At 39.7% G+C, this 26681-nt stretch overlaps 1 protein-coding gene across 2 annotated transcripts in view; it reads right to left on the reverse strand.

The window, feature by feature from the left end:
* Positions 1-26681, reverse strand: part of aqr (aquarius intron-binding spliceosomal factor) — a 49384-nt gene that overhangs the window by 11119 nt on the left and 11584 nt on the right. For both annotated transcript variants that reach the window (XM_085390758.1, XM_085390757.1), the window contains exons 15-31: positions 25651-25753; positions 24136-24256; positions 23743-23884; positions 23085-23263; positions 22105-22272; positions 20432-20601; positions 17051-17292; positions 16755-16904; positions 15990-16059; positions 14911-15021; positions 12711-12820; positions 9609-9744; positions 7394-7603; positions 5437-5574; positions 5255-5326; positions 4426-4613; positions 3164-3335 (exon numbers count right to left, since the gene is read on the reverse strand). In XM_085390758.1, coding sequence (XP_085246884.1) covers positions 3164-3335; positions 4426-4613; positions 5255-5326; positions 5437-5574; positions 7394-7603; positions 9609-9744; positions 12711-12820; positions 14911-15021; positions 15990-16059; positions 16755-16904; positions 17051-17292; positions 20432-20601; positions 22105-22272; positions 23085-23263; positions 23743-23884; positions 24136-24256; positions 25651-25753 — 2482 coding nt within the window. The remainder of the gene's footprint in view (positions 1-3163; positions 3336-4425; positions 4614-5254; positions 5327-5436; positions 5575-7393; positions 7604-9608; positions 9745-12710; positions 12821-14910; positions 15022-15989; positions 16060-16754; positions 16905-17050; positions 17293-20431; positions 20602-22104; positions 22273-23084; positions 23264-23742; positions 23885-24135; positions 24257-25650; positions 25754-26681) is intronic.

Genomic DNA, 26681 nt, shown 5'->3' on the forward strand with positions numbered 1-26681 from the left:
ACCAGGGACTATTGAGTAAATTGCAGCCTCTTGGTCACACACACACAACACATGCCTGCACACCATTTGCTTGCATCAGCCGAAAAAGTGATGATACATAAATAAGCCTGTCCTGCACTGTTGTATACTACTGTGCATCATGTGTTTTGCACATCATTATGAGACCAGTATATAAGCTGAGTATTAGTATAATGACAACAAATTTTACTTTGACAGGAAACAGCTGTCAGCACCAGAAACATGTTGTGTAACTAAGTTACAGTGAAATGGCCTACTGCTTGTTCATCATAGAAGGGAATGTTATTCATACATATTGAAGTATATATAACATAGTGAAGCAGGCAAGATACATTTAACAAGCTAGTGTTTGGCTGCAAATTTGCTATGTTGCACAAATGTGGTGAAGTTTAGCTAAAACAAAATTGGCAGCTTAAGTAATTTAGAATAATTAGCCAACTTGTTTGTTGATATTGGAGTCCAAGCTACCACTTGCTATTGAAGCTCTCTGTTTACGCTGTGAGCAGACGAGAGGCACTGAAGTGATCAGAAGCAAGTGTAAACATCAGATTTCTGGAATTTTCACGGAAAATCACAACCCCATCATTTACACAGACATTAGTCCCCAGTCAATCTGAGGCAACTAAGAGAGTCAGGGACAGTCTCTTTATGTTGCAATCACTCAGAAACTGGCAATGAAAAGCATTTAACTGCTGAAAAAGGTTACCTAACGTACATTTAAAATGCTCACAAACATGTGTTTTTTCTCCTTTTTGTCACTATGCACAACACAGGAGCTCTCTGTGCTTCATAGATAGAAACACACATTCAAATAACCACACTGACAATGGCTACAATGTTACTACCTACACCTATCTGATATAATGATTATAATGATTTCTCTTTCATTTCCAATTACAAAGGACCTAGAACTACATCAAAGTTTTTCTCCCAATGTGAATACATGTAAAACGTTATTCACCAAATTAACAATCAACAAATTCCCAAGCCTGTGCACCCTGGTTCCAAGGCTACATTCTGTCCTTCAAATAAAACCCAAAAAAGAAAAGAAATAAAGGCAGCGCCATGTATTATTCATTCAGTTTCAATTAAATGTGGACTGCTGCCTCGCATCTTTGATAATAATGTATGCAGCTTCATCAACAGTTCCTGAGCTAGCTGCACTAGAGTCAGCACATCAAAAACAATGACATCCTTTATTCTTAGTCCCTTATTACCTGCCTACAAATGGCACAGATAATTAAAAATCGCAACTTACTTCTCCAGCAAAGTTACTTCTAACCCTCTGCATTTACAGATCATCTACAAAACCACAATCATGTAGCAAAAGGCAAAAATGCATATCACACACACACACACACACACACACACACACACACACACACACACACACACACACACACACACACACACACACACACACACACACACACACACACACACACACAATTAAATAGACATTCAAGTAAAAATCTGTGACGCTTCCAGATTTGTGTCTTTCATTTGCATGTCTAACATACATCAGATCTAAAGCCTAAACCCCAAAAGAAGCTGGCAACTATTACAAGGTCAGACCTAAGCCATTGAAATTTGAGCCAGTGGTTCGTGACTGCAAAAGGACTAGATAGGATAGAATGATCAAACATGCACCGAGGAGAGAGGGTTACATACAGATACACTTTAGAGTAGATACAAGAACATTATTGATATCGAGAGGCATAAATTCAGGCTACCTGTAAGTAAACTCCACCATGCAGGTTGCTCTTATGCAATTTAAAATGTAGCTTGTAGAGCAGAAATTTCTATAACTAACAAGCCTAGTGGCTGAGGGAGGCAATTTCCAAACAGAAGATGTGGATTTAGATAGGCATCTTACTCTTCATGAGCCATTTGACAACAGTGAGGTTGAGTCTCAGTTGGCTGAGACTCAACAGGGAAAGAGCTTTAGCAAATGAGGCAAAGCACGGGAAAAAGACCCTTTGTACTATATTTTGTGCACACAGTATTTGTGTATGGGTTCTGCACAGTTCACGCGCAACCACAAAGCAGTGGTTGTGGCAGTGTTTGTTCAGCTGCGACATGTATTCAGTGTACACTGGATACAATTGCTCCTCTAGTGTCAAATTTATCCCCTTTGGTTTCCAGGAAAGTGCATCTGTGTGTGTGCTTGTCAAGCATAACGAGGAGATTCCCTTGAGGAGACTCAAAATGGCAACTGGCAAATAGAGTTGAGGTTCATGTGACCTGGTACCGCGAGAAGCACACATGGTGCTGAATTAAGAACAATAAGAAGCTTTAGGGACTTGAGTGTGCACAGCGTGAATGTAGTTGCAAGATTCATGAAGCAATATGATCCACTTAATGGGTATGCAGGTTCTAAATTGAAAGCTTCAATTTGATATTTCAATCATTACACACGATTCCTTATCTGAAATCCAGTGCTGTCGGCTCTGATTACTACAAACTCTTTTAAGTATATGTTTTATTTACAGTATCTTACATTTCTATAAGCGATACTATTTTTATTTCTCTTCTTGGAGAAATGTAATTTATTTTTTGTTTTTTTACTTCTTGGGCTGGTGCACTGCAAAAGTAAACACCCCTATCAACCCTGCCCTGTGCCCAGACACAGTCTTTGTGCCTCAGCAATGTCAGGATGAAACACAGTCTGTCTTCCGGTGTGAAGGACAAACCGCCTGGTCTGTGCTGGGCAGCCAATGTTAGCTGCACACTAAGCAGAGTGATGAATATATTATATGGACTGGTAGCTGAACCAGTGAAATTAAAAATGAATGAACTGCTGTACAACAACCAATTTAGAGGAAATGGGGGCTAGAGAGAATATGCTTCTGTTTCCTGCTGGAAGTGTGAATGTGTTTATTTGTAAAGGAGTGTAGTTCCACAGCTTGTGTAACATGAACCATTTCAGCTATTCAAACAATTTCTGTACCTGTGCTACATATATACACAAAATAATAATGGTGTTCTGTTTGGAGTATTCAGTTATTTCAATTGAAGTAGCTCATACTTTGTTGTTTTTACATTTTTAAAATTAGTATTAAGATATTGGCAATATGTTGGACAAATGGCATACAAGGATGTGCAAGGATTACATCAAGTGTGTTCATTCGTGTGATCTACTAACCTGATAAAAGTAAGGGTTGGGCTCAGATTCTCCCACCCCATTGAAGTCTTCCACGTTAATTAGCTGGAAATCAAACGTCAGGCCAGGGTTGGGCACCTGAAACTCGGGAAGTTGCTGAACGTGAGGCAGGTTTCCCAGGTGTTTGTAGCGCCAGTTGTACAAATTGCACAGGCTGTGAGATAGCAACACAAACACGCATTAGGTCACATCTGTGTTACTGTAATACAGTTTCCCTGACAGGACCACTGGAAATTTTAATCAATCAGCACAATCAGGGTTCCCACAGCTTAAGGCAAGGCAGATATATTTATTGTGTTTAATGCAACTAAAACTGAAATGCAAGATCAATTTTACAGTAAATAAAGAAAAATATTGCAATTTCTCCATTCTAATTCAATTTCTGGGGGTTAGAAATAACCTCGCTCAGTTATTTAAACAATGCAGCACATCTTGGGCTGAGCTATGTCCTGTGAACTAACATCCCAAATATCTGGACTGGACTTTTTTTCTCACGTCAAAAGAGAACAAGCAGATTTTTTTCCCTTCTTGCTTCATACAAGACAACTGATGCACAAAACGCCAGATTTCAGGCATTTGATCTTTCTTCATTGGTGTTGTCATTTTTGTGCATGTTACCATGATAACAGGTGTTATTCTGATTATGTTGCTATGCTCTGCAGTCTGCAGTCAGAGAACAGATGGGCTCTTCTCAGTAAATCCAGTAAAGGTATCATTTCCCAACTCTGGCTGTTTAAACAGAGTCTGCCTGACCATCCTGCTTGCCCGGCATTACTACACAAATGTTTTCTCCATTACCAAGCAAAAACATTTCTTTTGACAAAGGCTCAATAACTAAATATACTAAAATGAACTGATTTATCTTTAACTGTTTGCTAATGATTTGGACATTTCGCCATCGCTGTGGCCAGTCTGAAAGTTTTTTTTTTAGCAACAACAGTAAGAGGTCTCATGGTCATTGCTTAGACTGCCTTACCTAGATTTAGCTGCTCAGGTTTAATGCAAACTTGAACATTCTGAAGCAATAAGTTTGAGTTTTTTTGAATCAAGGTTAAGACCACTGACTTGCATCCATAAAATAAAGCACTGTAAAGCATAAAGGTATATAGAAAGAATAATTACTATTAAATTACTATTCAATTATGTTTAAAGAACTGTTTCCGAATTACATTTAAACATTACGTTTTTTTTAATCCTTGTGAGCCCCTGTGGGTAGTGAGATTGTATTTTGCTTGGTGACCCACCTTGCACGTGCACGGCCCTGTGCATCCAAGTCTATTGTGGGCACACCTAGGCGCACAAATCGGGTGAAGAGAGACTGCTCCATGTTGGAGTACTTCTGGAAAGCCATGTTCTTGATGACTGGGGGCAACTGGTGGTGGTCGCCAATCATGATCCAGCGCTTTAGCCTGCTGTAGCCATCCTCTGGGTTCTGCAGATAGAGGAACATAAGATGATCAAGCAGTAAAAAAAAATAATAATAATAATAAAATAGAGATACTGTGACAATATACAGTGATCAGTGAAGGTGCAACAGTTAATTTAGGTTTACATTTTAATTTCCAAATCATCATCTGGCATGCTTACTCTAACAAACATATAATGTGTCATACTGTAAAATGCAGTGATGTTATTTGGAGCTGGACCTCACAAAGATCTAATATCCCACCCATTGTCTAAGATTGTTTTAAAGTGTGATCACTGGTTGTGTTTGAAAAGCTGGTAGTAAAAGGGAAGTGGAGGACAATGATCCTGGCCAAAGCCTCTGACTGGCACAGTGGTGAGGAGAGATAATGAGGAGTTCTGGCAAGGTTGCTGGATAGGCTGGTGTGCCTAATGATCTTTTCCGTAAACAGAAATTACAACACAGAATGTTAGTCATAGCTACCAGAGACCAACACCATTTTTATGGAGCCCATTAGGAAAACCTTAATGGGGAAAGTCAATTTGAAAAGGCTACTGATGTAAAGATTAAACTACACAAACCAGTCACAATGACAAATCCTGGCAGGTTTTGTGAGAATAATTTTTCAGTCAAGATTAACAGTCAAAACAAGTTAGCATTTCGGTTACCTGTAGTAATAGAGGGATGAAAGTCTCAATTTCCAGAATCTGTGCAGCTTCTTCCATCAGGATGTTGTCATACTAATAAAGAAAGGAACAGCTTGATGTAACTTCAATAAATAAACTAACTGCATCCAGACAAAATACAACCAGATTATTGGGAATGTATTTTTAAACTGACAAAAGTCTACCTTAAATCCCAGCTCCACTAGGTCGTGACGTTTGAGTGCAGCGTGTGTGCAGGTCATGGCAATGATTTTGGCTTCTTTCACTAGCAGATATTTGGAGCGATCTAGTCCACTTCTTAGCAGCTCGAAGGCCCTGAATTCCTTTTCGGATAGAAGAAAAGTGATACTCAGGAATGACGTCACAGAGCTATGTTATAAACCAGATTGATAGGGAACAAAAAAGTAAAATATTATCACAAAGAATTAAAATTGCTGACATTTATTCTGTATTGAGTCATTTTTAAAGGTTTTTTTTCATACTAGTGTGGGGGATGACTTTAATGAACAATTAGTATGACAGATGATGGCTAATATAAAAATCTCTTGTAACATAATAGAATCTTAAATTTAAAAAAAGCACATTTCAATATTCAGAAATCCAGTCAGCACACATCACGATACACTGAGTGGCTTATCTTTCGTCCAAATGTTTGAATTTCTCCAACTGACTCTACTTTTCTTTGCTGAATTGCCTAATTCAAAGTGACACCCGGAAGATGAACCACAATTCTAAACTTCAACAAAGTCATGATGGACATCTAAATGACTGGAAACTTACAGTACTCCACTTTTTAATGAAATGTATAATTAACATAATCCCTCTGCTTTCTTCTCTCATTAGAAGTGAGTGTCCTCTTTTTCCATGATGCAGTGATAGAGACTAGCCAGCCGCAGGGCTCTCCTGTGAAGTATGTGGGGTGTATTTTGTTTTTCAGTAGCTGTGGCTTGAGGAGCACTTTAGCAGAGATTTTCTTACATGGGTTACACTATAAAGGAAAATTTGGGGGATTTTGTAACCCAAAAAACAAATCAGTTCATTTCAGGGTGGTGATATGATGACACTACAGAAAGCTGTGGGGGGATGCACAGAAGAGGAGTAATGGTAAACAGGCAAGCTATTTTCAGGTTGGTACACTAGCTCTGGAGGGTAGGGATGGAGGAGAGGAGACTCGGACAGCACCATGGTATAAATATTTAATGTGTTACTATTTTAGCATTAATATTAAACTAATCAAAACATGGAATATTGATGAAGTCTATTTTTAAACCCCATGGTACCAAATGAGTTGAGGAGTGATATTAAGATTGTTAGAATTCATAGAAGTTGAAAAAAACTAGGAAAAGGGAACCAAAAATAAGTTAAAAAGTGGAATGAAACGGTGGAATTGCAGAGGAGTAAACAGCAGATGTCTATACATGAACGCAGGAGGCACACTGTCTCCCTCTCTCTCTCTCTGTTTGCCTAGCAATACATTCTTAGGATATTCCTTTGACAGCTTATTCAAAACTGCTTTTACATTTGAAAAGGTAGACAGATAAGCATATTCAGCACAATGTTGCTTCTGCTACCCTGCACCACACAGAGCAATACTTCTTAATGGGTGTACAGATTACACTGCAGCATGGGTGAGGCTCAGGGAGGAGGGAGGTGGGAGGAGGTGCTGTGATGCAGTGATACAGAGGCCAGCCAGATAAATCAAGGTCACAACACATGTTGGGATATTACCTCTAGCCAATAACTTTTTTATTGCTTTTCGGAGACCACCTTGGTGTTCCCATAAATCTGAAATGTTTTTGTTATCCCTACAGAAACACTTTGATGGGCTCAGAAGGAATAATAACAGACTTTCAGCTGTGTTTGAGAGCGTGAAGGGGTGTGAAAAAGAGTGACAGAGAAAAACACAGAGCCATGAGCATATCTATAGGCATAACATGCAAGGCGGAATTTTAAACTCAGAATAAACACATCCAGGATTGTGGATTGTCACTATTAGCTGACAGCAGTCTGTTAATGTGGGGGCCAGGTAGGCAGTTACTTGTGCAAGAGAGAATGTGCAATACCTGGAAAGACAGCTGGTATGAAAATAATCAAATACAGCAGGTAAAGCTTGTAAAGTTGCTGGCCCTGTGATCTTCTTACCTCCAGCTGGGTAAATATTTTCTTGATGTGGCGATAGCAGCCCTCTGCGATGTCCATGTCCTCCTCATATGACCGACCTTTGAACACAGGCTGGGGTGCATTGGAAAAGTACTTGTGGAAAGGAAAGTGTGCAGCAACAGCCTCCACCTCCACGTTCTTGCCCTGTTTTGGTTTTACTTTGCTCATGTACTCTTCCCAGCGGGATATCACCTGTTATGGGGAGAGACAACAGTCACAGAACACCCTCTCAAAGAGTCCCAGTAGTGATATTTAGTATACACCCGAGAATCAGGCATCTATGTCTTATTCGGGTTTGAGTTGCAAGTGTTTGTCACCTTCAATAGAGTAAATCTTTTCTAGCAAGCTGTAATTGCTTTAAAGTGGGCTGTTATGCATGACAGGTGGTCCTGAGATTATGCTGAGAGGAAAATCACACCTGTTCACACCAATAAACTCTTAAGGGTCTGCAGCATTTTATTTGGGAGATTACTAATTAAGGGTTTCAAAAAGTAGCCTTACTTAGCCACGGCATTCAGAAAATGACCAGGGGTATTTTCTCACATGAGCGATGTTTGTATGTTCTCATACAACATTTGTTTTTGGACAGCAGAAGGAGGAGGACTGCCAATCTTAAATGGCTCTGCTAAGCTTAAATTCAGACTATAGAAAAATAGATAAACAAGCAAAAATGAACAAATGAGAAGCAATAGGCTCACTCTTGCTGAGGTGCTCCTGCTGAGTATCTAATAACCAAACCCAAACAGCAGGGTAGCTTATTTCTATAAATACCCCTTTAAAAAAACAACATTAGGGATAGCATTAATGAGTCTGCTAGAGGACTGAGCTTAATTGCATGTTGAGTATCTGTCTGCACAGATTATTAGGACTACCATGGAAACCTTAATGATATGTACAAAGTCACTGTTATCAACAATCACTCACATTCACATGAATAATCAAGGAAGTATGCTCACGGTCAAGTTATCACTACACCAACAACCTCCTGACAACATCTTCAAAAGACAAAGAACTATACAGTTGGGTCTGAAAATGTCTGAACAGTAACACCGTAATTTTGATCATTTTGGTTCTGGATGCCTACACAATAGATTTTACCTGAACAACTGAGATTCAATTACAGTCTTTAATTAGAGGGGTAAACAAGAATATTTTTACACAACATTAATTTAGCCCTGACTGAAGGTGAAACCTTGGACTTCTGTGTCAAAAATGTTTATTTTTGGAATTGTTCTATTGAAACTGGGGAAATTGTAGTAGGTAATTGCTAGCAGTGGAAATTCTCCTGCAGCCTGAGGGGACAGTAATGATGAGGTGACAGGAATAAACAGAAAGCATTAAGAGCGTTTCTAAATATTTATATTCTTGACAGAAAGAGCAGATTGCCAGGAGAATGGAAACTTCAATAATGTCTGCATTTCATTCATCAACTGTCTGAGGAGGAGGATGGTCGTTACAGAAATCCATTCTAATTATTTCTGCAAAATATCTCCTTAACTCCATCTGAAAATCAATTTCAAAATCTCTACACAAATGGTGCTTAATGCTTAATAGAAGGATGGATCTGAAAGTGGTTTTTCCCCTTACTTAAGTCACACACAAAATGAATAAAAGATCAGAGTTAGAAGTACATCCAACATTACACGTGAATTTTTTTTCTATATCACAGAAACACATGTACTGCCTTTTCTCTGCAAGAACAGACATGGCACGGCAACATTTACAGCATTTACAGCCTCAAAAACCAGGCCCTTCTGTTTCAAATGCTGCGTGGTCATGAGGTTATATAATAATCCTGTGACAGCGTTGCCCTTGACTTCAACTTCTGAGTGCACCAAAACAACACAAGTCATATCCATAACTGTGTGTGTGTGTGATATCAAAACAATAAAGCAATTGAGAAAACTGAATTGCTTTCTATCAGCACAGTAGTTTTTTAGAATGTTGATGCTGATGTTTTGAGTTTTCCATCCTGTTTCTCACTGATTACTGTCTTTTAAAAATTACCATTTGTTGCAAGTTTATCAACATCAAGGCCAGATACCAATTTTTTGGGGCAGTGAAAAGTATCAGATCTTTTTTCCCCCCTACCCTGAGTTCCTACAGGTGTTTCTGACACTGGAGGATAAACACAGATGTCTGCAGTGGACAATTGCCTATACTTGCTAATTTAGATTGCAGCTATTCACAGTCTTACCTGGTAGAGGTAGAAATGTCCAGCAGTCTCACAGGTATAAGAAACATCTCCTGGGACATCCAAGCTCTCCTGTAACCTTCCCACCTCTCGGAGAAGCTCCAGTCTTCTGGCCAGGACGTAGTTTACCCTTCCATATCTGAGGAGAGCACAGGAGTGTTAGTCAACAATCTAAATGGTTAACCCCTGTAAAAATAAGAAGGCAGTTGAAACAATGAGCCAGCTATAACAAGCTATCACAACATGACACAAGAGTGATATTTAATCTAAATCACACTTCCTATATACACCCAGAAAAAAAAACATGGCATAATAACTAGGGTATGTTTGATTAGTTACACTAACGTTCAATGGCCGAAAATTAATTTGTACCACATAACAGAATTAGAGATGAGTAAAACTGTTGTACATAGCAGAGGAACATCTGTTTGCTCGTCCATATTTTTCTGTTAGCGCTGGCTTTCAATTTAACTGCTGGTTTTGTAGTAAAACTTAAATAATAAATCTTATTTATATCATCCTGATTGGGTTTTATGTATGTGTAAGGTTTGAGGGTGTATTTTTAACAGGCATTTAAAAAGCCATACCCTCCAATCTCCAGGAGAAACAGAAAAGTAATTTGTAACAAATTGCTTTCTACATAAATCCAACAATGGTCATGACCTAAACCAGCATGTCTCGTGACCTGCATGCATGACTCATAGCAGCGCGTAGTTAAACGTACAATTGAGCAATAAGAAAACCTCAGACTGCAACTTATGGCAAACATGTGAGACAGGGTCTTGTGATTACTGACTTGACTGTGCAGAATATTGGCTGTCTGATTATGGTCACCTGGGGATATACTTCCTTTTCTACGTTCTAACATACATCTCATTATGCAGCTAAACAATACTGCTGAAAAATGTCATCAGATGGCAGTGAGACAACAGACAGGAAGAAGGAGGGGTTACCGGGTAACACTAGAGGTGAACACTATTTTTAGACCCTCTCCAAAGATTCTCGGTCAGCAGATGACTCAAAGACGATCACACTGCTCTGCCTTAGTAAAATTAAATAAAAGTGAGAAGTGATGTTGCCTCTTAGGATGACACACCTGTAATACATTCACCAAAAGCCTAAAATAGATACAAAGGTATAGTGCATGTGCAATGTACATTAATCTACAAGTCTGTCTTAGTGTTTTCGTAAACTCTGATAAATGTAAAACATCTGAATGAGAATGGTGTGTTTCATTTTCTGCCCTAAATTGGAATCATAAAATGATCTTGACAACCTGGGATGCAAATGTAGACCATCCAAAACTAAACAAGGGCTTCCTTAAGCCATCACCAAGATCCCCCTTCTAAAACTCATTAAAATGGCACAAAATTTTTCATGAAATGCATGGAGGCATTGTTAATTAAGGCTGTAGCTTCCCTCTTCGTTAAGCACTCAGAAAAGCACTGCCGTCTATTTTTTATCTCATGTACAGTGTTAATTAAAACTCTCTGGCTCTCTCCTCATTCTGGTGTCAGTGGGGTGGAAGAAGTGTGGAGTCGGCATGTTGTTGTGAGGCAACTGGGCAAGCGGGAACATGTCGACTGCTGCTAGCTAGCTAGAGCTCTTTCTTTTATGTCTGTGTTGCTGCATAATTTAAGAACGCATGAGACTGCCTTCATGTGCGGATGCCCAGTTTCCATAAATCATCATTCATACTACAGCCATGCACTCCCAGTAGACAGCAGTCATACAAAGGGTACAGCAAATGAGAGGCATGTGTAACTCCTCCCTCGCTCCTTAAGGAAAGCTGAGAGCTATAGGGTGCAATTTGCTCAATGCCATGGATGGATGAGATGGTAATTAACATTGTAGGGTATAAGAACACTTTAAATAGTAACAGCATAAAAAATGTATTAAAATTCAGTGACACTGAGCTATTTATATTCAGGAGGTGGCAGGAGAGCGCTGCCTGTGGTGAAAAAAAAGTTTCCGGCTGGTACATTTATTAAAGTGTTAAATACATTAGTGATTATATAAAACTGTACATGTTTTGAGTATTTTGTGATACTCTGGTTTTCTGAAGTGTGCCATGAGTACAATGACCCCCACCTACTTTTGCTATCATGCTATCTTACTACGTCTCAATAGTACTGAGTCACTATCCTTAAAGGCATTAGACATACTAGGAACAAGCATATATAAGAGAGTTGGGAAACACTGGGACTTCCTTATGACGACCAGTGAGTCTTATCTATGGTGTGTTCTGTGTCCTGCCTCCATTTTTGCATTTACAGCTAGTGTTAAGCCTGGGTGGTGCATGTATTTGATTATACTCAGATAATGTCAAATCACCACTGATTTAAAAATAAACGTTCCTAAGTTTTGGGTATTTTGATTCATTTATGAATTTATTACACTGTTGATAATTCCTAATTAAACAGATCTTTCTATTCTTGAAGTAGATTAAGGACATTACTACTGCTACTTTTCCATCTGACTTATCACTAATGATCTTAATTATTTATTTAAACACTTCTTACTATGTATTAAGTTATTTACTTGACTTCTATAGTGCCAGCTCACAACATGTCATCACCAGGTGCTTTTTATCACAGCATACGGTAAATATCCTGTAATATTAAGGGAAACATGCAAATGCTCCAAACAGTGGTAAATCCATATAATTCTCTCTACATGGCCTGCTGCTATCTTATTAAAATTTATTTTAAAAACTGGGGCAGAACCAACCAATCAACTGTTGTGGTCCAGAATAGCTATGAATGGGTTACTTGGGCATGTACTGCTTCTAAGTGCATGGCTGCTGAGACAGATCCCTTAGGCTGGTGGAAAGGACTGAGAGTCCAACAATGCCTAGTGAAAATAAACCAGGTCCAAAGCCTGACATATGAGAGTGTAGCAGCCTTGTCAGTGCATTGACTCAGACCTACGGTGTATGTGGGAGATGGCATTAATGGATGTGAGTTGCCTCTGCAATTTAGATACACTGTAACTCTGAGACATGATTTCCCACAAGTGATGGTGCATTCAAGAAATATTCAGTTTTCACATATGCAGTACTGTTTGGTTAGCTGTACCCATTTGTCTGTTATCTTCTTTGCTCACCTGCTGAAATCCTTCTCAGTCTCCAGCTCTTCCTCTCCATGGCCCAGACGCAGAAGGTGGCGCTCGTCGATGTCTAGGGCCATGATCTTTTCAAAGAGTTGGTTCAAAGCCTGATGTGGAATGAAAAAAAATCTCTTTCATTTGTATGTAATATACTTATGTTAAGTCAGTAAAATAATTTGGGAGGGTGTGCAGAGTCTTATACAGGAAAATAATTATCATCAAACTATACTTCTGGTGTTTAAGGTTCCTTCTGTCATGCTTCCCCTTAGTTTAAAGCAGCTAAAGATTACTTTATGATTAAATACTGAGGGGAAAAGACCAAGGCACAAGGGAGCTTAGCTTTTAATTTCTCCTCCATGGTTAGAATATGACTCTTGCCTGATTAATGGGCAGTTCTGAGAACAAGCTTTAAATTCTCTTGACAACTTTACATTTAGTTGATCGATGTGTTCTAGAAACTTTTCAGAGATCAGACTTGCACGTGGAGATGCACTCTCCCTGCGACTGGGGAGAGTGCCCGCCCTATGGAAGACATCCTGCATCGTCCCGGTCCCCAAAAAGAATCGGCCCAATGAGCTGAATGACTTCCGACCGGTGGCACTGACGTCACATCTTATGAAGACTCTAGAGCGGCTCTTCCTCAACTTCCTCCGACCACAGGTACAACATGCCCAGGACCCACTACAGTTTGCATACAAGGTGGGTGTCGGAGTGGAGGATGCCATCCTGTACCTCCTACACAGAGCCCACTCACACCTGGATGAGGGAAAAGGCACGGTCAGGATCCTGTTTCTTGACTTTTCCAGTGCCTTTAATACCATCCGGCCCTGTATGCTTCAGGAAAAACTGAACAGGATGGAGGTGGACCCCTGCCTGGTGGCTTGGATCTCCGACTACCTCACCGACAGACCACAGTACGTCAGGCTGAAGGACATCACGTCTGACACTGTGGTCAGCAGCACAGGAGCACCACAGGGAACTGTGCTGTCCCCTCTTCTCTTCACCCTGTACACCTCTGACTTCTGCTACAACTCTGAATTATGCCATATTCAGAAGTTTGCAGATGACACGGCCATCATGGGGTGTATCTGGGATGATCAGGAAGAGGAGTACAGAAGTCTGGTGAGGAACTTTGTCGCATGGAGTCACACAAACCACCTGCAACTCAACACCTCAAAGACTAAGGAACTGGTTGTGGACTTCGGGAGGTCCAGAGAAGGTCCACTGCCGGTTCAGATAGAGGGGGAGGAGGTGGAGGTGGTCAACAAGTACAAGTACCTCGGGCTGTGGGTGGACAATAAACTGGACTGGTCATGCAACACAGAGCACCTGTATAAAAAAGCCCAAAGCCGACTGTACTTCCTCAGGAGGCTGAGGTCTTTTAACATCTGCAGGAAGCTCCTGAGGATGTTTTACCAGTCGGTGGTTGCTGGAGTACTTTTCTATGCTGTGGTGTGCTGGGGGAGCAGCACAGCAAAGAGGGACTCATCCAGGCTGGAGAAACTGATCAGGAAGGCTAGCTCTGTGGTCGGCATGAAGCTGGACACTCTGGTGACAGTGGCAGAGAAAAGGACATTAAAGAAACTGATGGACATTATGAACAATGCTGGGCATCCTCTGCACACGGCCATAAACAATCAGAAGAGTCTGTTCAGTGACAGGTTGCTTCTCCCCAAGACAAGAACTAACAGACTTAAAAACTCCTTTGTCCCACACGCCATCAAACTGTTTAACTCCTCTCTGGAGGGGAGAGGGAGGGGAAACAGGAGGACAAAGGAGGGGGGAACAACTAAGCTGTAGTGCCTCTTCACCTCACTGTACAATACCTTGTGCAATACTTTTTGTAAATAGTCAACAGTGCAATAGACTCAATACTTGAAATGTGCAATTCACTTGTATTTTTATTTTTTATTCCTATTTATTCTATTTATCCCCTTTGTATATTTTATTTATATTTGTCTCTGTATTTATATATATGTGTGTGTGTGTGTGTGTGTGTGTGTGTGTGTGTGTGTGTGTGTGTGTGTGTGTATATATATATATATATATATATAACAATTCTGTAACTGTAACTTCGGTCGTTGCTGTGCTTTTTGGAAGTTGAATTTCCCAGAGGAACCCACCCGAGGGATTAATAAAGTTCTATCTTATCTTATCTTATCTTATGCTGTGTGCGTATATGGAGGGGAGTGTTGACCTGATTTGAATGTGTGACTATGAGGGTCCTCTGCTCAGGGAAGTTGTGATACAGGTTTGAGATGATCTGAACGGCAACATCGGTCTTTCCAGTACCCGGTGGTCCCACAACCTGGAGGAACGAAGTAAGAATGGGATTATGTCAGAAGAAATTAAGCATTTTAACTGTAGGACATAAAAAAAATAAGAAATTGGAAGTTAGGTTGCAAAGGCAACGTTTCTGTAGATTACAAAGGTAGACCTAAGCCAGTGGTATCCACATAAAGGTAGGGAACATAGCTAGCGAAACAAAGAAGAAAGTCGTAGGAGGAACAGAGAAGGAATAAATATTTTCAAGCCTCTCCTGGTTTACAGGTTATCATGATAATAAGCTCCAAATTTACTTACCTGGGGGGGAACAGCACATTAAATTTACTAAATTAATATTCATGAAACAGGTTGGTCTTAGTGTGGGTCTCTCAGGTGAGTAATCTCTGCTAAAATTAGTAAGCACAATTACACATTCATGCATAAATCAGTGCGTAATCAGCTCCTTCGTTTCTCTACATGAAAGCTAGGCAGACCAGGAGGTAGTGTGTGCTTGTTATGGCTGCTAATGACTGTGACATATGCCAAGAAGGAAGGTTAGAAGGGGTGAAGTGAGTGGCAGATGAAGGCATGCATACAGAGTTGTTTTATGGCTCTGGTGATAGCCTTCTTGCCATATTTACCTCAGCTAGCTGTGCAATAAATAACTCTGATCCCACTGCCAGTTTCCAGTCACCACAACAGAACAGCACTCTTGTCACAACAGTGTGTTAAACAACTTTTAACATAAAAATAGCAGGTTGGGGTGAAATTTTTGTGGTTGTGAATGTGAACTGGTGGCTTTAATCCTATTTTGACTATTTCGCTGGTATAGTCAATATGTACTCCTCAAAAGTACACAGAGAATTTTAGTGAAATTTGATGTTTTCCATAAGTATACAAGACAGGGATGAGTTAGTTGTTTTTTTTGTCAAATACATAATAAGAAAATATCATTTTAAATAGATAGCTTCCACACAATCTTGAAACTAAAATCAAACACTGGATTCTTACCATTGTTAGACCTGGCTGCATCCCGGCTCGAATGGCTTCAATTTGAGTAGAAGTGAATGGAATTGTGTTCCTGTAAGACATGTACATGCTTGAAATTTATGAATCAAGTAATCTGATACTGAATACCCTTGGAAGCATAAACCTATTTGTATTCAAATGACTTCATTTGTTTTTCTAAGAGATGCTTTGTGCTGCAAGTGTTGAGATGCATTTGGAGACCACACTGAAAGATTGCTAAGTCAGGGCCTCCCCACAGACATGCTGTTGCTATCAAGATTTGAATATCAAAGTGCAAACTGAAAATGCTCAGGAAGCACAGGATGAATCTCAACTTTTCATGTAGTACAATTATTTTGGGTTGTTGTAATTAGTACAGGAATATTACAGCCCCTTCTATTCCCCATTCATTTCATGCATAACACCAACCAAAACAGCACCACAATATTACATCCTAAACACATCAGATACCATGGAAACGGAAATCAGAATAGATTAGTAGCTCAGTGTAGGGTACCTACGATGCGCATAGCTTAGAGATTTGCACCTCCACACTTCTTATATTGACATGAAGTCTTTGAATAACAGGTTAAGGACTTAATATGCATAAGATTATAAAAATAAATAGGTGTGGAACTCAAGAATATATTAGTATATACAATGTGAGTAGAAGGTGTAATTGCATTACAGAAACAGTGCACTGTACAATTACTTGACAGTAAATCTTATTAAATGATAAATGGAAAGGTTCGAGTATTGATCTCTCACCGTTTGGGCTGATTGTAGGGATATGGCCCACGATTGGGGGTAACATAGGGTTCGACAATCAAGGTCTTGTCTTCCTCTTTGTTTTCCACTTCTTCATCAGCCTTTCTTTTCTTTCCTTTGTCTGCTGTGTTTGAGGTGGGAAATGTGATTCTGATACAGCAAAAGAGAGAATAAGAAGGATAAATATGATGTATTATGACATGTTTAATAATATATAAACAATTATATAAATATGGTTACGCAAACAGATTCTGATTAAGATTGATCAAACAAAACATTTTTCTTTTAAAATTCACCTGAATGGGGGAACCTGAAGTTCAGGGTTCTCCTCAGTGACCTTTATGGTGTTACCAGGGAAACATGAACGCAAGTGGTCCAATGACAAAAAGGTGTCGTTGAAGTCCAACGTTGAGATCTGATTGGGCATTTTTGAATAATGTGCGCTGCCCGGGTCACCATAACCTAAGATGATGTCATGAAGCCAGTCTGGGACGACACATTCTGTGTTCATCAGATGTCTGATGGTCTCTAGCACAGCCTGAAACAGAGAGAGAGAAACATGTTACAGATGACACTGAGCACAAAACAGACACAAAAACAGTTTAGCTGGGTAAGAATAGCTTTGTGGCAGACTGATGGGACAGCAGATAATTTATAAGTCTGTCAATTATATTTTAATGAGCTGCAAACTGTCTAATACTTTGTGCATCAAACGGGGAAGCGTGTTTACTTTTAGGTCTGTCATGCTTCAAAGATGGAGATGTTGCCTGAATATCTGTTAGCTGCTGCGCTTTTCAAATTCAGAAAAAAAGCAAAAACATCTGTAACTGCTGTGGCTGTGAAAGACAGAAACTGATGTGCAGAATTAGAATTAGCAGATCTGAAATGCTCTAATGAAAAGCTTTTAAAGAAAGAGATGGTGGGGGGTGTTTTCTTCATGCCAGTTAACAATCTAATGACGCCAAGCTACATAAAACCAGTAATAAAGGTCTCAGTACTCACATGTTTGATTTTATCATGACCTGAATTCCATGATGTGAAATCTGTGTAACAGGTCTTGAAATCAAAACTTGAGGTTTGCATTTTGTTAACTTTCTAAGAACACGTTACACTGACTGTGTACCTAGGGTTGCCAACCGTCCCTTAAAATACGGAATCGTCCCGTATTTCGAAACAAAAGTACACGTCCCGTATTGAGCTAATAAGGGACGCACTTTGTCCCGTAATACAGTGAGAATCAAAAGTAGTCTATAAATGTTAATGGAATTAACGCTTTGTTTGAAAACATAATTCCCAGCCCCTCTCCTGCTTTGTGACCAATGAGCTGACAGCACACTTATGACAATTCGAGTATGACAATTCAGATTACCGCTCATCTCATTGGTCGAGGAAAGGTCGCTTACGGAGAAAATACCGGAAGACAACAGATGACCACAACAAGAAGCATGGCCAACAGGGAAACAAACGCCGACACGGCGGTGCAAGTCTCGGACGACAGTACACCTAAAGCTGGGCAAACACTGTGCGATTTTTTCAGTCACGTTATTCAGCTCCTGCTCAAACTGCACGATTGACTCGCAGGGGTTAGAAGTTCATAGGTCACGATGCAGGTCTCACACTATACGGCCCGATGCTCTGATGCGACCTGAGTGCTCACACTGTGCTTCCATAACATGAAGGTTATAACAGAAAATCTGTCGCTCTCCCTCTTTCACTCACACAGACACACCACCACCATCAACTTTGCTAAATTGCTAATGAAAAACACTCATCAGGCAGCTGTGATTGAGCAGCAGTGTAAATCCAACTGTTTTCACGGTTGTTGTGGTCGTGATAATTTTGTGAGGCCACATCGAAAAGGCTCGGATGAGCTTTCCAAAGTTCTACAAGTTGTGCCTCCATCGCTTGTGTCCAGATCACACGCTGCACAGCCGTGCTGCAACGTCTTTTTCACCGACGTTTACGTGTTTGCGCGCGAGCAGTGTGAGCGGCTGTGGTGAGAACCTCACGAGCGATTGATGATCGGGAGCTGGTCGTGAGGTGTTAATCACTTCTCGTTACCCCACGTATACTACACGATGCACGATGAAGGCCAAAATCGGTCCGATCACTCAAAAATAGTCTCAAAATGGGCCTAAAACCGCACAGTGTGAGCCCAGCGTTAGAGCAGCAATGTTTGTTCCCCTCAGAGAAAGGGAAGAATGGGAAAAGGAAAACACCTGGCTGGAAAAAGTTAATATGGGCATGTGCAGTGAATATCAGCGCTATGTGGCCAGAAGTGTGATAATATAATTTATTTTGTGTAATAAACAACTGCAAGGATAGATGATTACAACAAATAGATGACTAATACATAAAAGTAATACATAGATGAATAATGATGATGAGTTAAGATGCGTAATCATGGGAACAAGCGGGTTTACAAACAGGAGCAGCTGATTAGCATCAGAAAAGCTGAAATAATATTTCAACTGAAGCCGATTGTACTAAATGCACTAAATGTGCACTGTTACAAGAATATTTTTCTTTCTATTGTTTTCTATTATTTTAAGTTAAGCAGGACAGAGTTCTTTTAAAGAAAGATTTACTTATATTCTCAAAAGTTAAGCATGACAGGCTTCTGTTTAAGAAAGAGACCTGTTTTACTGTGTTAATGTTGTCATTTTGAGCTAAAAATAAATGGCTAAATGATCATTTGTTTCACATGTGTTCATATCACAAAGAATACACATCTACTTAAATCAAATTCAAGTCAAAGGGTTAAAAAAATAATTTCACACACAAAAAAAGAGCTAGAAAATTCACCACACTGGGAAGGGTGAAGACAACTGGGTCGCCCGGCCCTGGCCATGAGGTGTCCCTTATTTATTTTTCAGGGAGTTGGCAACCCTATGTGTACCCCAGTCAAGCTAGTTCACAGAAAGCATCTCAACATTTTGAAACACTGCGAGTTTTTTTCTGCCGTTTACATCTGCGCTGTTTACATTCCACCAGATGCTAATGCTAAGCTAGCGTTAGCACAATTGAGCAGCAGCATCAATAACAGCCTGGTAGCACACCCGGACAGTGTCTTTATTGCGGCTGGGGATTTTAACCACGCGGACCTGAAATCTGTACTTCACAATTTCCACCGTAATGTGAAGTGTGCTACCAGAGGAGATAGAACGTTGGACCAGGTGTACACCAACATGGCGAATGCGTACAGAGCCCAGGCTTATCCCCACCTGGGTCTGTCAGACCATCTCTCCCTTCTGCTACACCCAATATACACACAAAAGATCAAGAGCACTGGGATTACAACCAAAACCGTGAGAACATGGCCGCAGGACGCTATTCCGATGCTTCAGGACTGTTTCCACTGCACAGACTGGGATGAATATGTACACTTGGGTTTTAAGGGGTATTTATTATTTTCTTCTTTTTTTTTGGGTTGTATGGAAGCCCCAAACGCAATTTCATTGTTCTTGACAATGACAATAAATAAATACTAATACTAATACTACAAGAAAAGCCTTGGACGAGCGTTAGAGGGACCACTGAAAAGGACTCATTGTGTGGCAACCTCAGAGTCACCCTGGCCCCAATCTCAGAGCTAGAACACTAAAGACAGTGATACATCACTCAGGGCGATGTTGACAGAAGCAGAACTCAAGGTCTGAAGCTAAAGCAATCCAAACCTTGAAATTGTTTTCCTTAGGTTTGCGTCTCATGATGATGTTGAAAGTCTCATATGGGTCTTCGGTGTTACTCTGAATACTGCTGGTCATGTCCTGCTGGTACTGGTTTGGGTCAAGCCATACACGAAATGTTCTGACATCTCCACGCAGCTTGGGCTTTGGTTCAGGACCTAAACCAAAGTACCAAGGATTATTTATTATAGCAATGAAATAATGAAAAAAATAACCTTAAAAAAATCAGAAACAGTGTAGCATTTTAGAAACATTGTTAGAAAGTTTTATCCTAATCCTAAACACAGGAAAGTAAAACTAAGGACAGAGAAAAAGAATAAAGATCAATGTTAAGTGAGTCACTGTGAGCAAGTCAAAGTAATTAAACTCATATATTCTCAAATTAAAAAATAAAACCCTTTAAAAAGAGCTAAGACTTTCAATGCCTTCTCAGGAAGAGGAATTACATTACACTTGATTGACTGGCCATGGGCTTTAGGCCTATTCCCATTAGGGGGCCTGTGTGGTGCAGTGTGCAGCTATCACAGATTTCTAAATAGAATCTGTGTGGAGCTGCAGGGCACATAGCAGAAACCAATCCACTCCAATTCTGACATGTGTTCCCATGTGCAAATGTGCACAGTTATGTGGGGATCAATAAAATCCACCTTACCAAAATGAGTGTGGTGATAGCTTAAGAGTGGAAGCTACACCCTCCACACTATTCAGTAACAATGTAGCGAGCTGGAGTAAGGTGTCTCAGCTGTTATAAAATATATTTATGCCTTTGTATTAAGTTGTCAGTTATTAAAAGGTGGGATTAACTCAATACTTAATATAAAGGGACATACATTGTTCAAGTCATTAAAAATACATTTAAACCATCGTAGCTCATATAAATGTTCTACACTTGAGCAGTTTTATAAAATGGTATGTCAGTTAGCTACGAGTGTCCCAAAATGCACACGTTGCCCTGTGTCGTCGTCCCCCCCCCCCCCGTACATTCACCAAATGCCCAGTGATTTATGTGACATCTCCCCTCCACACAACAAGCCAAAGTACCACTTATCCCTGTTGGGAAGCTGAAAGTTTAAACAAGCCAACATTGGCAGGACATGTTCCCCAGCATGTCTATTTCTAAAGCCATTCCCCTCTGCATATATAAAACGTCATGAAAGAATAAGGGAAGGATGTTTCAATACATGTACACATGTTCTGACTCCCACACTTGCAACCAAAAACGGAATCAGCCAAGATTACTTTAAGGACTGTTGCAGAAATGTTTTTTTTTAATTTCACAATCTGCTGCTGTTGGCAATACTTTCATCTAAGGTGATTGTAGCTTATGTACCACATTACTTAATTCTGCAGGACAAGTACATTAAGTGCCCTCTTATAGATAAAGCAAACCAGAGCAAGCCCTTCAGTTAAATCCAATAAGTAGAACAAAGAGGAGAGCCAGCAGCTCTCAGGTGTCATTGTTGACCACAGGTTAATGAAGTCTTAAGGTGAAAAAGGCCAGGTTTCACAGTGACAGTCACCATGACAACACCAGTCTGACCCTCTCCTGAGGATTAGCTGCTAGGGCTGACGGTGTACAGATCTGATAGGTGGATGGATGTCAGGTGTCACTGCTGTGTGTGTGAGCCTACGTATACAGGCGCAAACGCATATGAGCATACCTTCCTCGATGACACGCCCCTTGTCATCCAGCATACCCTGCACCTCACAGCCTCTCACATACACAAGGCCAGTCTGATCCACAAATGACTGACGCCGGTCAAAACGTGTGCCGTAGAGCAGCATGGGGCGCACCGTGATCAGAAAGCAAACATCATGTTTCCGCAGACCTGCAGGGGGGGAAAAAGGTTTATGGGTGTTAGACTTATAGCAAAAAGAGGAAAGGAAATGACTTAGAGATAAAAGATGGGAGAATGTAGTATGGTGGGGGAAGAAGATGAACCACCATGTCAACATTTGCCTGATCATTAAAACCTGAAGCTCTAGGGAAAGAGCTACTGGAAGTAAAGAATGGATGTAATATCTAACACTTACTGAAATACAAAATATAAATAAAACTATAAAAGTAGTTTTAGAGAGAACAGAGTTTTCAGTTTGTGATATATATATATATATTTTGCTTTTTTTAAATCCAGCAGAAAATCACCTTTTTAGAAATATAGCGATTACTTTTTTCCCCCTATAGCATTCATTTTCGCTAGTAATCAATCCAAATGCACTGGCATACATTTACTTAGGAACATTGAGCTGGCATCTTTTTCCGGAAAGCTATAGCAAAGAGCCAGTCAGAGGCCTCGGTGTGTGTTTTATGTTCCCTGTGAATCACAACTGTCAAGCTCCTGTTGACATTATCTATAGCTGCCTCATCAACCACACTGAGAGATAGTAAGAAAAATGACCAGGAAATAAAACAAACGCTCTGTGGTAAAGTCAGAAAAAAGGGTCATGAGCCTGACAGGATAGAAAACAGCAGTACAGGAAGACTTTATGGTGATTATAAACCCCTGTAGAACTGTACAGAGGGGAAAAACAGGAAAACTAAAAGTATACCAAGGTAATATGGAATGTGTAGTTAATCTATTGAAATAGGGTCAATTTCATAATCAGTTTGTTTGACTTTATAATGGTCCGCTACTTTTACCTTCCCACTCATGCTTGATATGGTCTTGTACATTGAGGTTGATAGTCACATCTGCGCGAACACGAGCAGGCCAGCTCTCTCCGATGTTGGGCTTGGCAACCTCAACTATGGAAAAAGAGGTGATTGGCTGAGCCATCCTCGCCCAGCCTCCAAACACCACTCCACCATACTCTGACTGCCTGTTAGAAAGACAAACACAACAAGAACTTAAGACAAGTGCTGTGGGCTGTTGTCAAGAATGGAAATCAGCTGGATTTAGGGCAACACATGGCACTACTGCTTACTTATTTACTTCTGCAGGAACAACAAGCAAGTTGCTACATCACTTGACATAATGGGAGCACTTATTATGTTAAGCAATGGGTTTTAAAATGTGGTGAACCAAATGCCATAAATTATTGTCAATGTGCTGCGCCACCACGTGACAGGTAGACAGAGGATACAATTCTTCATTAATTAACCTAAAAACACAAAGTATGCTATAGATTATTTAATGCTTCATTTTTGCATTAAAAGAAACACCAATGTTTATCATTCCTTTTTCAAACTATGTCTTTCTATTACTTTTTCAATGATGTTTGCATATTTTAATCAAGAAAACAATAAGGCACTATAGATTAAGTGTTCTGTGCTGCCAACAAAATTGATGACATCTCACCATGGTTTCATGCGCCAAATCACATCTTCTATGTCCTGTCTGATCTCATAGGTGGACTCCAGACGAAAGAGGTTAAAGTTCCTCAGCAGGTAGTCGTGGAGTGTCAGGAACTGGAGATTTAGCTTTGGTAGAGCCAAACAACCTGAAAAGACAGAACAAAACTAATAACTGATGTCTGCATGTTCAGATGTAAACGTCTGTGAGACCTTGTGTTATAACACTGCATATATAACAGAATATCACAGAATGTGGGTATATATTTAGTATATGCAAATATGAGGCACAGATTAGACAGATATAGTAGCATGTATTCTATTTCATGTCAACTCACATAGATACATGCACAGACATACTAACTCAGTAACAATTCACACATTCATTTATAATACACACCTTCTCCTGAGTAATACTCTGTTGGCACAATGTTCTCATCCCAGATTATCTTCTCCGTTGGATAAAGGGGCATCTGGTTAAGTTGCTCAATCTGAGAGATTCTGCGCTCATGACAAGACACCTGTACGTGGATGGCAAACAGCAAGAGAGAAAAATGACACTGAGAACATGTTTGGAGAGAAGATGTCAATAAGCAAATGCTGCACTGCCCTATCGGCCCAATGTTTAGGAATCTTACTTCCTCCTTTAGACATAAAGTTATAGGCCTTTAATATAGTTTCATTTTTCAAATTAAATGGGTTTTTTTTCTGTTGAACTCTTGATTCTCTGTGCCTCATTTATCTACACTATATGGAAAAAGAGTACTGTGCCACCTACACCTACAGGAGCTGCTTGGCCATGCAAATAACACAATGTTTACAGATGTCTGATGTTTATCTGATGTGTCAGAAACATTTTGCACTGAGTAGATGTCTGAAGATGTGATGCAGAGCTGAAACAATTTAAAACAGTTACTTATACTAAGGATTTATTTGTTTCCTTGACATAAAGGGAGGATAAATAATATCAACAATAAAATAAACTGTAAAAAAAATGCTGTCATCTGCTATCCTTATAACTGGTTCATCCTATATGCTGTCTGTAATGACTGTGTTCAGTCAACTGTTTTGCTGTAGCTTACAGTCCTGCAAACACTTGTTTTTTAATCTATCTGTGCAAGGATGTTGGTTTTAGGGCGTAACTTCATGCACACACAAATGAAAGCCCTCAAAGAGTCTCCTGCAAAAATTGACTCAGATAAATAAGACACAGCTCTTCTCCGTCACGTCTTATGTGTAATTGTGCTTTGAAATAACCACTTTGATGAAGAGGTCTGCCACGAACAGTTAAGTGTGTATTGGAGAGACTAGACAAACTAGGGTCCCCCAGATTCCAGGAGAGGTTTTGAAAGAGAAAATTAGGAGAGCAAGCAAAGGGTGACTACAGAGCAAAATCAAAGCTTAGGCTTCTTCAGAGATTCCACGAAAGGAAATAAATAAATGACTCTCCATCATATTAGTCCTGCCTACGATTTACCCAATGTTACAGAAATGCCCACATGAAGCATTTATTGGATTAGAAGGCAAATTCACAACGGACAGTGCAGTCAAACTGCAATAATAAAATATGTATTTGAAGTTAATGAGATTAATTATTTTAAAATGTAAAATCCAATCCTAGTATACGGTATTGCCAAATGACCAGTGAATGTTTTGTAAAATAACTGTTTATAAACACCAGTGATACATCTTTTATATTCTCAGTTGCCATATAACCAATGCCTGATGTATAGGTTTATTTAAAGGGTTAATTTAAAGTCTCAGGCGTTAACCATTGCCTACAAATCCTGGAATAAATATTTTAATATTTTATTTTTTAAATTTCAAGAAACATGTCATTAAAACAAACAAAATGAAACAAAAAAACACTGATATGCTCACATACATAACCCAGTAAACCCAACAGTGCACTTACCAGCAACTCAAGCAGAACCGCTTTCTCAATAGTGGTGTCTTGCCCTTCAGGCAGTTCAGGCAGCAGGCACAAATAAGAGGCCACCTTGTGGAGCATATTGGGACTACAGAGACAGAAAAATCAGAAAAAGAAGCAACACTTCTGTCTAGAGCAGGTATGACAATAAGTAAATATTAACTAAATCCTGTCTAATGTTTGGTAAAGACTCGAGTGATAAAGATTATAAGAATACCAACCATAGGATTTCTCAATTAAGAATACATTCTTACTATTATTTGTCCAACATCTATATACAATCTACACAAATCCCTGTTTTATTCAAAGAAGTACAAAGATAATATTTCAGAAGATGGAGAGAGGTGCAACAGTGTTGGGGAAAATCCTCAACAATTAATTGTGTTTATTAATATACAGCTGCAAAGACATTAGTGATTTTATAATCTACCTTGCACAATACTGAAATGCCATGATCTTGCATTACTTAAAATAAGACACCATTCTGCAGTGGAATCCCTCCATGTGCTTGGGTATGCTCCTACAACAATTGTCAGTGTCATTAACTGCATGAGTAAATGTGCAGAAACTGCAAAGTCTATGATGCAGAGAAAAATCTAATATAAACAAGACAAAGAAATGCTGCCACCTTTTGTTACAGTAGAACAGACTTTTTCAAAATGAGGTGAAGTGGAAAACTGTCCTGTGGTCTGACAATTCCAAATTAGTATTTATTTATTTTTTGGCACTCATGGATGGTTTTCAATCCACTAAATGGTAACATTGTAAACGTGTTAGAATAGGAGCCTCATCAAAGTCTTATTAGTGCTTATTAGCACTGTGGCACAAAATGCTTCTGTTTGCTTTGACACTGCATTCCTGCTCTGTCAGCATGTATGTTGAGGGGTCGAGCTGCACTGATGAGACAGGATTATGAAAATCAAAGCCCATCTCCGCTTCGGAAGGCTGAGGTGTGGCTCTCTGCATACAACCTATTTTAATCAGGCTGACACACTGTGACACAGACAGGGTCTGGT

This window comes from Rhamphochromis longiceps, linkage group LG19 (assembly GCF_057381845.1).
Source record: "Rhamphochromis longiceps isolate RC_006_pf linkage group LG19, R_longiceps_female_GT1.1, whole genome shotgun sequence".
NCBI lineage: Eukaryota > Metazoa > Chordata > Actinopteri > Cichliformes > Cichlidae > Rhamphochromis > Rhamphochromis longiceps.